The sequence below is a fragment of the Erinaceus europaeus genome, chromosome 9 (assembly GCF_950295315.1).
Source record: "Erinaceus europaeus chromosome 9, mEriEur2.1, whole genome shotgun sequence".
Lineage (NCBI taxonomy): Eukaryota > Metazoa > Chordata > Mammalia > Eulipotyphla > Erinaceidae > Erinaceus > Erinaceus europaeus.
In genome coordinates this window covers 107,953,269-107,967,880 of record NC_080170.1, presented here as the reverse complement: position 1 = coordinate 107,967,880, position 14,612 = coordinate 107,953,269, and the positions used below count along the sequence as shown (strand labels likewise).

General features: G+C 37.8%; 1 protein-coding gene across 1 annotated transcript in view; it reads right to left on the bottom strand.

Moving 5' to 3' along the window:
• The window catches only part of P3H2 (prolyl 3-hydroxylase 2), a 182,973-nt gene that overhangs the window by 50,989 nt on the left and 117,372 nt on the right, over positions 1–14,612 (bottom strand). Inside the window, exons 2-3 of the mRNA XM_007525663.3 lie at positions 4,833–4,985; positions 2,682–2,871 (exon numbers count right to left, since the gene is read on the bottom strand). Of these exons, the coding sequence (XP_007525725.1) occupies positions 2,682–2,871; positions 4,833–4,985 (343 nt within the window). The remainder of the gene's footprint in view (positions 1–2,681; positions 2,872–4,832; positions 4,986–14,612) is intronic.

Here is a 14,612-nt window from a genome sequence, read left to right as displayed (position 1 = left end):
AGAAATAGGTGACAGAAGCAGCCTCTCAAGGAGTTTGTAGCACACGGAAAGGAGAGAAATTGGTCTATAGCTGGCGGCCAGTGTTGGGTCTTTCTTTGGTTTCAAAACCGCTATTATCTTCGCACGACGCCAAACTTTGGGCATAGACTCAGATTCCAAGATGTGGGACAGGAATGAAGCGAGCCACTTCTTTGCCGCGGGGCCCAGGTTAAGAATGAGTTCTGGCGTGATGTTATCATAGCCAGCAGCTGTTCCCGGTTTAACCCTCTTCAAAGCGTCTTCCAGTTCAGACAGTGTAAAGGGAGAGAGTTTTGGAGATGGACAAGATAACCGGAAGTGGGATGACCACTCGTGGGAAATTTCTCTTTTCCAGACTGGGTCGATCTTAGCACGTCCAACTTGAGTTAGGTGACTGGCCACTGAGTTTGGATCTCCAGTAAGTAAGATCTCCAGCTATCTTTACGTGGGAAATTATCAATTTTCTTAAACCAAACCAGGGATATTTGGCAAATCTGTTTAGAAGGCATCGTTAACAGTACAGAGCCAAATTTTGTAGGTGGAAGAAGGACACATGTCCCCATAAAATCACAAGACAGTAAACTGTGGTAATAGGGAGATTCCTCGTTCACAAATAAAAGAGAAATTCAACTGAAATGCGAATCAAACATAAAACTGGTATTCAAATGAGCAATGTTCACAAAAGTACAGGCAAATTACTTGCGTGTATATACGTCTGTGTGGGTGTATATGTGTGTGTACACAATGGAATACTAGTCAGCAATAAGAAATGATGAAATCAGGGCCAAGCAGTGGCACACTTGGTTAAGCGCACACATTAGTGTTCAAGAACGCAGGCTCAAGCCCCTTGTCCCCACCTGCAGGGGGAGAAAAATCACGGGTAGTGAAACAGGCCTGCAGGTATCACTCTGTCTCTCTGCCTCGCTACTTCTCCCTTCCCTCTCAATTACTCTCTATCTCTATCCAATAATAAATAAATAAAAATAAACTTAAAGAAATGATCAAGTTTTCTCTTTTGCTATAGATAGATAGACAGACAGACAGATGATAGATAGGTAGATAGATAGATAGATAGATAGATAGATAGATAGATGATAGGTCCTAAAGGAATTTTACTAAGGGTAAACCAGAAGGAAAGGGATAAACATGTGTTAAGTTCACTCACATGTGGGAGTTAATAAACAAAAGGAAAGTACAGGGTGAAACATAGAGTAATTATAGTCTATCCCAGAAGAGCCAAAGTCTAAAGTGGGCAGGCAGGAGAAGCTGGAAAAGGGCTTGGTGATCCAGGGCACTAATTGGGTGTTGCCAATTAGTGCTGGATGCTATGTGCTGACTCCCATGACAGGGAGATAAAAAGTTGAACACAGATGACAATTATCTAATAAATCATTATTTCTCCCAATTTTTTAAAAGAAATCAATTACTACTATTAGTGATTATTTACATCCCCATTTAAATATTAAGTATATTTGAACATGTTGGGCAGTTTTTTCTACTGGTCATTTTAAATCAATTTGGTTACTTGTATCCTTTGTAATAGTAAATTTGTTGCAGCCTGTCTTTTCCTTCATTTACATGTCTTTTGTCATTCTAGAAAGAGCATTTCATGGAGCCAGTTGGTGGCATATCTGGTACGGTATACATGTTATAGTGCACAAGAACACCAAACCCCCCAGTTCCTCCCCACCTGCAGGGAGAAAGCTTCATGAGTATTCCGGCAGTGCTGCAGGGGTCTCTCTCCCTCTCTCCCTTCTCTCCCTTCCTTTCTCTCTCAATTTGTCTCTGTCTCTATCCAAATAAAATAATATAAATATATTTAACAATAATAAATATGTAAATTCCTCCTTTAAAAAAAAGGGCATTTTCCCTCTAAGTAGTATACAAATATCCTCCTGTATGTTTTTTTTAACAATTAACTTTTTCACATTTATGCTAATATATGTTATTTCCTTGCATTATTTTTCTATATGCAACAGAGAACTCATCTACTACCAGAAATAGTTATCCAGTCCTCCCAGTAAATGTATAATTTATATCAACTGCTATTTTTAATAACACTTTGTAGGATATGGCATTTGCATACATACTGAAAAACTCTTTCAAGTAGAGGATTCTAAAGATGTTCATTATTGCATTGTTTATAATGAAAAAGTACAATTTCCTTAATATATAAACATAAAAGTCTAGACAAATAAATTATGCAGTCCTTAAATCATGAGATATCAAAGAGGCATTAAATACATGTACTTACAGGAGAAGTCCATAATATATGGTTAAGCATAAAATAAAACAAAAAAACATAATGAAACTAAGTATGTATGGAGTCATTTTATTTTTAATGAAATGTTTATAGATAAATACATAAATGTTTAAAGATGCATCTCATAAAGTTAGGAGGCAGGGCTGAGGCACCAAAGGTCACAGGTTCAGTCCCTAGCACCACCATAAGCCAGAGCTGAGCGATACTCTGATATATTAAAGCAATGTTAGGAGACAGAGTCACCAAATTTTAACATCAGTCAACTTATATATGGGAGATAGGATGGAAGAAATACATGAAAAATTTTAACTTTTTACAATATTCAATCCAATATTGTTGGGATATTTTTCATATTAAGACATGTCTACAATGAGAAAAAAAAGATTAAAATAAGCTTTACCTGCAATGTCTTCATAGAGACCAGCTTTAGACTTTAAGTATTCATACTCTTCAAATCTCTGAGGACCCTCACAGAGGGCTCGACACTCTATCTCTTCATTGAAATAGTCTCTTAAAGCTTGTTCAAAGTACTTGATAGCCAACTCAAAATCATCAGCCTCGTAATATTTAACTCCTGCACTATAACTCTCCTGCAATAAATAAATAAATAGTGTTTTTTTTTTTTTCACAGAGCAACAAGCCAGCATTTAAGTAGCAGGATACTAACAGATCCAAATTATTCCAGAATAATTTCCAGGCAGAATTGGAATATTGGACTCTGTCTATAAATGGTTAAGAATGAGGTGCACTGGGGGATGGTGAATGATGGTGGACAAAGACTTAAGTTGGGAGTGGAAGTAGTTTTTCACATTCAAATGGAGTATCACAGAGAGATGAGGAATCATACCTATATGTCACCAACTGTACTGGAAACCACTTACCCAGCCCCCAGAAAAATGATAAAATAAATAAATAAATAAGCAATTAGAAAGAAAATACAATTCTGGATGATTTTTCATATATGGGCCTTTTGGTCATTGTGTATTTGTTCTATGCTGAATGTGTATTTTAGTAAGAAAACAAACAAACAAAAAAGTAAATCCCTGGATTAAACCAACTGTAAATGCAAAGGGCCTTAACAAAGCAAGTCGAGGGGCCCGGGTGGTGGCACAACTGGTTGAGGGCGCAGGTTACAATATACAAGGACCCAGGTCTGAGCCCCAGGTCCCCACCTGCAGGGGGAAAGTTTTGAAAGTGGTGAAGCACTGTTGCAGGTGTCTCTCTGTCTCTCTTCCTCTCTATCACCTCCCTACCTCTCAATTTCTGGCTGCCTCTACCCAGTAAATAAATAAATCAAGATAATTTAAAAAATTTAAAAAGCAAGTCTACTGTTATGGTACTAATCAGTTTTATTTTCCTTCTTGAGCACTGTGGAGATTATTTTCTGTTTGTTGTTTATTCTGATGCCTTGAATTAAAGACAGGGCATGTGACAAGCACAGAAACACTGATATGAATGTAAGTGATACCCAAAGCTAGACATGGTTAAATAAAATAAACAAATACATAAAGAAGAAGAAGAGGAGGAAGAGGAAGAAGAAGAAGGAGGAGGAGGAGGAGGGAGGAGAAGGAGGTGGAAGAAAGAGAAGAAGAAGGGGAAGAAGAAGAAGAAGAAGAAGGAGGAGGAGGAGGAGGAGGAGGAGGAGGAGAGGGGGGGGAAGGGGAAGGGGAAGGGGAAGGGGAAGGGGAAGAGGAAGAAGAAGAAGAAGAAGAAGAAGAAGAAGAAGAAGAAGAAGAAGAAGAAGAAGAAGAAGAAGAAGAAGAAGAAGAAGAAGAAGAAGAAGAAAAACAACTTTCCATCTAATATCTCACTCTTTTAACCTTTTATACAATCATCTGGAGGCCAACATGTTTTGCAACATAATGCAATTTCAAGTAAGATTTCATTTAAACAAATAATTATGTGGTTTAAAAAAACAAACAGAATATTCAGAGTAAAAGCACATTAGAAAAATAACTAGGTAGAAGGCTGGAAGTTGGGAAATCATATCTGACTGTGGGAACTTCAGCGACTCCAACTCCCAAGTGCACAACTAAAATGTTGGCATGGGAGCTAAAACTCAGAATGTTACAGATATTTATATTGTGTTCTACTTTCCACAGTAGCATACTGATTTTCTAAGGAAATTTTCCTTTTCTCTCAGTTTTTTTTTCAATCTTGACTGCAATATTTCATCTAAGAACTCTGAAAACAAAGTATCACTGTATGGAGAACCATGAATTAATCATGACCATTTATACTACTTTGCTTGGAACTGGGTAGTGGCATACCTGGTAGACAGCATGTGTTATACTATACAAGGACCCAATTTCAAGTCCCCTGTCTTCACTTGCAGAGAAAGCTTTGTGAGTGTAAAACAGTACTGCAGGTTGGTCTCTCTCTCTTTCTCTCTCTCTCTCTCTCCTTATATATCCTCTTCCTCTCTTGATTTCTCTCTGTATCTATTCAATAAATAAGTACATAACTATTATTAGAAAATGATCTATCTTGTATCAAATGAAAGAGGATAACTTGGCACCATGGAGTTAGGTTAAGGGATCCCAGAACTCACCAGATGTGGTTTGGCTTCTCGATCTACCAGTTGCACTGTTTCAACACCTGCCAGTGTTCTGTAATTCTCGATGTCCTGCTGCATTTCCATATGTTCAGGGTTGGCCATGAAAAATGTGTGAGCTGCTTCCACTGCCTTCTCCAGCTGGTTAAGCTGTGGAAGAATAAAACAAAAGGATGAAATGAAAGCAAATCTTTTTTGAATGTTCCTTATTAGTTCAAGGTTGAACAGTCTGAAAGTGGCAAGGCCAGTTGCACTTGACATTCACCATATGTAATCTCTGTATATATGGCATACAGTTAGTAACCTGTGGCCTCAAAATAATATGAGGATATTTTGGCTTTAGTGAAAATGGCTATCTGTGCTTTGTTCCAAGTTTATTATTTCCCCCTTTTTTCTTTTCTTTTCCTGTCATTTTTTTCTTTCTTTTATTTTCTTTCCTTTTCTTTTCCTTTCTTTTCAGGGCCTTTCATAGCTCTGACTGATGGTGGTGTAGGGGATTGAACCTGGGACTTTGGAGTTTCAGGCATGAGAGTCTCTTTGCATAATCATTATGCTATCTACACCTGCTCTATTTCCCCCTCCTTTTCAAAGTCATCTATGGTCCTTTTTTTCTTTAATAATCTAATGTTTCTATTAGTTTTATGATCAATAAAAATAAGAAGCTGCCAATCCTGTGCTGCCTTGTGGGAAATGGGCCCACTGTCCAGAAAGTCCAGGCCATCGTTTCCATGAGAATATGATCAGGTGGATCGTAAGTTCTCCCCCTTCCCGGGTAGAGACAATGGCAGGTCCCTCCTGACCTCATGAACTAATGATGGATGGCTTCCTTGGACAGGGCAACTTTTCTGTACATGCCACTCCGCCCCCTTAAAACAAAGGCCATGCATTACTGTTTACTCAATTGCTCCCTTCCCCCCTGCCCTGAAGTGCCTATAATTTACCCTTCGAGAAAAGTGTGTAGTTTAGCTCATGACCAAGCCTTATATGGTAACTTTCCAGTTGTGATCAAATAGTTTGTAGGTCAAGATGTAACTATGCATTGTGTTTGGATTAATGATTACCTCAACCTTCCTTCTGAACTATGGGTATATCTGCTTGCTTGCATCCCCCAATAAACGAGTTGTCCCTCAGAGGCTTCTCCAGGAGCTGTTTGCTTGTCTCTCTGCACACTATGCCCTCGTCATGCAGAGTCACCCTAGATCTCCCAGGGGGCCGCTCTGACCTCGACCTCTGCCACTAGCAGCTCGGGAGGTGGGGGACCCAGAGTGACCTACACTGCCTCTAATTTACTTTGACATATTTGCCTTTAATTTTTCTCTTTGTTTCTTTTTGTTAATGTCACTTCTTAACCTGACAATGGGTTTGTATAAACCTATGATTTCTCAGTGTATGGGACTGGACATGACTCCCTCTTTGTTAATTTTTCTTTTCAGGCTTTAGAAAGTACAGAACACAAAGTGAAAAGGAGAAAAATGCTTCAACACATAAGAAATGCTAGGTACAACCTGGAAAATGCTCTACCACATGCCACTTGGGGATTTGGCTCCAAACTGACAACTTTGACTTTCACTAGTACAAAAGGAAGGATTTTGGTTTTCAAAAGGGAGGGGTGTTTTGTTTTGTTTTGTTTTTAACAGAGCACTTGTCAGTTCAGCTGATGGTGGTGCAGGGGAATTAAATCTGGCACTTGCAAGCCTCAGGCATGAGAGTCTCTTTGAATAAACTTTATGCTTTTAACCCCCAAGGGTGGGTTTTTAATAGCTACCATTCCAAGCATTTTATATATATTTAAATGTTTACTATGTAGCTTGTAATACACAAAGCATTTTTAGCAAAACAGAATCAAATTTATTTACTTTAAGAAATTTTATTTTCTGGTTTAGGCACATAGGGTGTCTATAGATAGACAAGATCCATTTATTTCAGATCCATTTATTTCATATCAGAAAAGTGAATATTCACATTAATAGGGATGTAGTAGGTCATAGGGATGTCAAAGTATGTTTTACTTATTTTGAAGGTTGAAGGCATGAAAGCTCTCTGTAATTGAACAAGTAAATATAAAATCATGGAATGGCATGAAAGAGTCAACCAGGTGAGCCTCTGACTGACTGACACTCCAGTATTGCCAGGAAATGGGAAGAAGTAGTAGGTTTCCAAGTTCCCATCACTACCAGTTTGTGACATATAGTGAACCAAAGATCACATCACATAAAACATAAAATGCCATATTTTAAGTCCTGATGTATTTAATTATGTCTAGTGGTAGCAAAACATTGTCTTCTCCCCTTTGATTTTCACATGCCTAGCTACCATCTTTCTATCCATGAAATTTTGCTTACAGTCAGCTTTTTTGGTTAATTTTATCCATGTTCTCAATTCTGTGCTCCCCTAACTACAGACTGTAACAATTTAGGTCTTGGTGTCTTTCTTAATTTCAAATTTCTCCAGTTTTCATATAAAACCACAGATAAATAGAAATTGTAGACTTCACAAAGACAAGTATATAAACAGAGAGGGACAACAATCAGTTCAAAGCTGGTTGTGTGATAACACTTACTGACAAAGTAACTCTGGAAAATGTTTTCATTCATTCATTCTTCTGAATTTTATCTTTGTGCATGTTTCTCAGTGCCAATTTTGATAACCCTGTTCCTTTACTTCTATTTTACCACTGCTGTTTTCTTCATTAGTGCTTCTATCATGTTTGTAGCCCAGTATTAAACATAGCTCTATTTTCTCCAATATATAAATATAAAGAAGATTTCACATCTTAAGGTTATGTCATAAAGTGTATTCATGAACTGGTCATGGCTTTTAAATTACTGTGAACTATCTCAGGAAATTAGAATTGGCTGCCAGAGTTTATAAGACAGGCCGTTATTTTAAACAGACACTTGATATCATTATATTCCATTTTAGAATCAGATACATATAACTGAAGAGATAGGGAATGTCCAGATGAACTTGTCTATGCTACCTATGCCATGTGATTATGTTACTGAATATATAAGGTCTTGTAAGTACTAGGTTTCAGTTAACAAAGGATCCACCTACCCATTATTCCATTGAAAAATAACTCCATTTAAATGTTCGAAGTTGGGTTACCTTTAAAAACAAAAGAAAACAAGCCAGAAGAGAGACTAATCTGAACTCTTATGTATACTCTCATGTGAACAGTAATCACTGTGAATAGAAAATCAATTTTCTAATGTGAATAAGAATCCTAGTATGAGAGAGCTGATCAGTGCCCTGGTAAAAGATGTATAAACTGAACTTCCCGAATGGTTCTTCAACTACACAGTCACTAAACCTTAGCTAAATACCCCGTGAATGCCAGCCAAGAGGCAGGGCACAGCCGGGCACAGTTAGGGGACAGGCCACATATGGAAGCTTCCTGTTCTTTATGAAAGAGAGCAGACAGTGGCGCAAAGCACAAGAACCGGCGTAAGGATCCCGGTTCGAGCCCCCGGTTCCCCACCTACAGGGGAGTCGCTTCACAGGTAGTGAAGCAAGTCTGCAGGTGTCTGTCTTTCTCTCCCCCTCTCTGTCTTCCCCTCCTCTCTCCATTTCTCTCTGTTCTATCCAACAACAACATCAGTGGTAACAACAATAACGACAACAAGGGCAACAAAATGGGAAAAAATGGCCTCCAGGAGCAGTGGATTCATAGTGCAGGCACCCAGCCCCAGCAGTATCCCTGGAGGCAAAAAAAAAAAAAAAAGAATCCTAGTATGAGACTACCCTTCACATTAGGAACAAATTGTACAATAAAGAACCAAGGGAAGGGGAATGACTTGAAAGTAAGATGGCATGAAAACACTAGTAAGGGAGGCCACTGCTCATATCACTGACATATGGTAAATACTGGTTTGGTGTGTGTTTTTTTAAATATTTTTTAGGAATTGTGTCATTTCATTATCAGGCTGTGAGGCAAACAATTTCTCCTCCCAGCCCAGAAGCATGAATGTACGTGGCAGTCATGCTGCATGGAAAAAGAATTAAGTGCTGACTAAATCAACACCCAGCTGACATTCAGTAGTCACTCTGCCCTTGGACTGGTGAGTGAATGAGACTCTTCAGAAACACAAATGATTTTCCATAGCTGGCAATAAAGGCGCATTTCAAAAAGCACACACTGACTACTTGAAATTCAGTAGCTATCCACTGACCATGAAAGAGAATCCAGATGCCTTAACACTATGACACTGGAAAACCTCTGAGGTATGTCCTCCTTTCTTGGTTTATTTTTTTATGTGTTTTTTTGGCATAAGTTCCTCCTATCTGCCATAATGCACAACATCAATAAGTTTTATAACTTACATTCCCTTTACTGGCAGGAGATCCAGTACATCACACCCAAATTATAGATTTTACTCATATATTTGTTCATCAAATCCTAATTATGCACTGAATTTGTCACATACTGACGGTTAATGGTAATAGCTACAAGACCCAAACAGAGAAAGGCCTTGCTTCCAAAGTGTTTACATAATATCCAAGGGGACTAGTCTCAAGTAAATAAATCATTAATGAATTAAATTCCAAATTGTGTTAAGTGCTATGAACGGGTAAACAAACAATACAGTGAGATCTAGCAGAGGCTGGAGCAGAAGGAAAAGTGCATTTGATCCATTAGTCAAAAAAAAAAAAAAAATCCCCATCCTTGCCATATTTCTCAATCCAGAAAGCAAAAAAACACATAGCATAAAAAGGAAATAATACTAAAATATCCAAATACACTTTAGGTCAAATATAGAAGTCCTTTTCTTCTGAATTGGGAGAAATATGAAGTTCAAATATCTTGAATATGAAATTTAAAACAGCTTGAAAGACTTATATAAAAAAAGGAAAGGAACTAATTCTAAAGCACATGAAAACATATAAGGTACACCGTGTATTTAGAATCACTTTCTATCTTGTGAAGTCCTTTTATACACTTAGGATAAAACAGGAATACCAAGCAAATAATTTGTATTCTTCCACTCAAACATCAAAATTTTCATAAAGGAGTTCGTGTTTCCACTTCCATCAGCCTTGGAAAAACCTTAAATTATTGTATGTTGCATTTAGATGAAGCACTTTATTTTTGTCTTCGATTGCACAATATAGTTACTGTAGAGATTCTTTTTTTTCTTTGCACTTTTATAAAAAAAAAAATATTTATAAAGTAGAAACACTGAAAAGACCATAGGATAGGAGAGGTAAAATTCCACACAATTCCCACCACCAGAACTCCGTATCCCATTCCCTCCCATGACAGCTTTCCTGTCCTGCTCTTTGGGAGCATGAACCCAGGGTCATTATAGGGGGTAGAAGGTGGAAGGTCTGGCTTCTGTAATTGCTTCCCTGCTGAACATGGATGTTGACAGGTTGATCCACATTCTCAGCCTGTGTCTCTCTTTCCTTAGTGGGGCAAAGCTCTGGGGAAGTGGGGCTCTAGGACACATTGGTGGGGTTGTCTGCCCTGGGTCATCTGCTTGGCATCATGGTATCATCTGGAACCTGGTGGCTGAAAAAGAGTTAAGCTATAAAGCAGAAAAAATTGTTGACTACTCATGAACCTAAAGGCTGGAATATTTCAGATGGATATTTGGGGTCTCCATTTTGGAAAAAAGCTAGTAGGTCTATTTTAGGTATATTCCAAGGGCCCATGATTTTACTAGTTTTTGCTGGAGCCTGACGTCTAATATGTAGGTGACCTAAGTTATTGCCTGGGGTGGATGGTGTCATAGCTGGAAAGAGGACTAGGAAGCTCATCAGGGAAGAGAGTAGCTCCTAAATATGGGAAAAGTATATTAATATTGTTGTCTATAAACCCCATTGATTTGATCTGTGACCCATAGTCAGCACAGGAGCCTATGTAACCTCTGCATCCCTATAGGTCTGATCTCACATTCTGTGGTCATGGCTAGGAACATTCAGGCTGCACCAACTTCAGGACCCATCATCCTCAGGTCATAGGCAGAATATACTATTCAACCTCTCTCTGGAGAATGGAACACTCCCTACCCTTATTGATCTACATTGAGGGCCAGGTCCTATAGGGGCCCACAAAGGGATCCATTATGTTGTTCCTGATGGAGATTACCAGTCACAGTAGTGAAAGTGATCTGTTAGAGGTCTAGAGTCATCATGTCTGTGGGAATCCCAGGACTCCCTGACTGAGGCCCTAGGTGATGGGGTGGCTTGGAAGTGACTTCCCACTAGCTGGGCTCATGTGAGATCCACTGTAGAGATTCTTAACCCATATGAAGTTTCTTAACAACTACCAATAATCAGTAGACATTGGAGGCCTTCTGTTACTAATCACAGTAGATTTCTTAAATTATAGTTAGCAAATACACAAGTTGGAAGGAAGTAAAAGCACTATATTACAGAGTGTGCACCACATTAAACACTAAAAACCCATGGATTAAAAACTTTAGTTATTCTTTTATGGAGCAATAAGCTTTACCATTAAAAAAATAATGATGACACATTTTTTATAGATATTTAAACACTTGCTAAACTCTCTGTATTAACATAGAGTTTTTACAGTCCCTATACAATATTCCTTTAGAAAACCAATAAAGGGGCCAGGTGGTGGCACATTCAGTTAAATGCACACACTACAGTACACAAAGACTCAGGTTCAAGTCCCTGGTCCCTAACTGCAGGGGAAAAGTTTCAGGAGTGGTGAAAAAGGGTTGCAGGTGTCTGTCTCTTTCCCTCTCTATCTCCCGTTCTCCTCTCAACTTCTCTGTCTCTACCTAATAATCAATCAATAAAAATATGTATAAAAAAGAAGTAAATGAATTACTTAAAGAATTAAATGTCATGGTAAACAAACTCTCTATAGTTACTTAGAGATGAGGAAGGAGAGCCATCAAAGCCCTTCTCCAGAATTCAGAGTTCCTCCTGCTACAGTTCATCAGATTCTCATGTGTCATGGCGGGTTCAAACCCAGGGTCTCCAACAGAGTAAGGTGCACACTCCACCTGTCTCTATACCCTAAAGATAAAAATAATCATAAAATAAAGGCTTATCAATTTTTCAAGCAATATTTGAGGCAGTTTGTTTGTATCACTAAATTAGATTCGACTATAAATTACACCTTTTCAAATATAAATACGAGACAATATGATGAGAATTCAATCTCCTTTTTTGAAACTGTCAAACATTTCCATGTAATGGAATCAGATTTTTAAAAAGTCAAAAAGGACAGGGTGGAGGGAGGACACTCAGTTAAGCACACATTATCATGTGCAAGGACCCAGGGTTGATCCCTTGTCCCCACCTGCAGGGGGAAGTTTCACAAGCTATGAAGCAGGTCTGCAGATGTCTGTTTCTCTCTCCCTTCTCCATGTCCCCTCAATTTCTCTTCTGTCCTATCAAGTATAATAGAAAAAAAAAAAAAGGAAAAAATGGCAGCGAAGAGCAATGGGTTCTCAGTGCTGGCACAAAGCTGCAGTGATAACCCTGGTGGTAATAAAACATTATTATCATCATCATCACTGCATTCTTATTTCAGTTTCTGATGTTGTAACCATCCTTTATATTATTAATATAATTTGCAAAAAAAATCCAAGAATGGAGTTATTTTTATAATGCAGTTATAGGAAATGATTACGTTTCTTAAGAAGTTCTGATCTATTTTTTATCAGATATTGAAAGACTACATACTATGTTATGCTGTCTTATTTGTTTTGATTATGACAAAACTTAGAATTAAATTTTATTCTCATTTATAATAACTTGATAATTCTGAGTCTTTTGGAACAACAAACTAAAGATGGTATATTTCCCTTTTGTCTTTGAGTTTTTGTTTCTGGTGTTGCTTCATCCAAAGGCCTAATTATAAAAATAGTGGCTTTAGCAGAACAGCTTAAAGTCTTTTTGGACACAGAAAAGGTACCATTTTTGTAACATATAAACACCTATATTAAGAAAATTTCTAGGGGCTGGGTGGTGGTGCACCTGGTTGAGTGTACATGTTACAGTGTTCAAGGACCCAGGTTCGAGTCCCCAGTCCCCACCTGCAAGGCGAAAGCTTTGCGAATGGTGAAGCAGGGCTGCAGGTGTCTCTCTCTGTCTCTCTCCTTTCCTATCACCCCCGTCTCTCTCAATTTCTGGCTGTCTCTATCCAATAAATAAATAAAGATTTTTAAAAAAGAGATTAAAAAAGACAAATTTCTGATAATTACTTCCTTACATTTCACTGTAGAAAGTATAGGAAGTTTTAGCTTTCAAGACACATATCTATTTATCAAGTAGGATGCTCACACAAATGTAGAAATGAACTATCTTTCCATTTATGGAATTTTAGTTGAAAATGTAGTCATGGTTATAACTAAATATTTATAGCTTTCAAAATGCTACTTGGTTAGGATTCGATGGAGAACAACATTTCAAAGGGTAACATTTTCTCTGTGGAGTTAAATGGAAAGAAAGACTGTCTTTTTAAAGTGCTTTCCTGTGCCAAAATACCTCCGCTCTTCCTTTAGTTACTTATAGTTCTAAGTCTGATTAATAGCATTCCTGCTCTTTTTAAACATTTTGCTGAAGTTTAAATCTGCTGTTTATAATTTAATGCTAAACAGTGATGATGAATAGCTTCTACCAAATAAAGCTACCCTTAAAAGCTTAGTGGGACAACAGATTACATTAACTGTGTTTTCTGGGAGGTTTCTTATCTAAACAAAAACCATCTTTCAGTGTAAGGAAACACTGAAGTAGAGAAGTAAAACTTTTAAACTTGTTATTTCAGATTAGAGACTATTTAAAGAAAAAAAAAAGCCCTTGATTTTTTTTGGAAAAGAACAACTCAAAAGTACTAAGCCAAAATGATTGTGTGCTTAACTGGAAAAAAAAAAACCCTCAAACTGTCTGTATATTGTCTAACTTCCTAGCAAAAGATCAGTCAAGACACAGGGCCTGCTAAGTAAGGAGGAGAATATATTATCTAATGCTGGAATGTCCTATCTGCCATGGATCCAATGAAGTTAGTGTGTGAGTTTTATTAGTATATTATTGTCATTGTTGGTCCTAAATGTTAGGACAGGTTAAGACTGAACAACAGGACAGGCACCATAACCTCTGCAGTGTTGTCCAGATGTCTCCCTTGAGGTGTCAGAGGATGACTAATGGTTACGGAAAAGAAGGTTTGGGCCAAGACCTTTCTGACATTGCTTCCTGCTACTGTTTTTGGAAAAGCAAACTGAATCCAGTAGAGAAATTTCTCTGGAAAGTAGATGTCACTCATCTCAAAGTCCAATTTTCCCAATATGCCATGACTATAGTGCTCATTGTGAAAAACAAACAAAATTTGTGTGTGACTTTTGAAAAAAAAAAGAATGAATGTATGAATTAATAAATGAAATCCAATGTCTATTTATTTTTTAAAAAATTTTATTATCTTTATTTATTGGGTAGAGATAGCCAAAATTCAAGAGGGAAGGGGTGATGGAGAGAGAGACAGTGACATAGAGGCAACTGCAACACTGTTTCACCATTTGCAAAGCTTTCCCCCTGCAGATGGGAACTGGGGGCTCGAACATGGTATCTTTCACATTGTAAAATATGTGCCCAACCAGGTGTGCCACCACCAGCCCAGCATTGCCTCTTTATAATCTCAGAACAGTATTTCTGTCCTTTGTGACTCCCATATTGATGGACATGATCTTGTTAATGTGGTATAAAAATCTTACCACTGTATGTGGATATAACTGGCAAAGATATAAGCAATACTATTAGCAACAAAGAAAGGGGTAACAGTGGTCATTTACTGAGTATCTA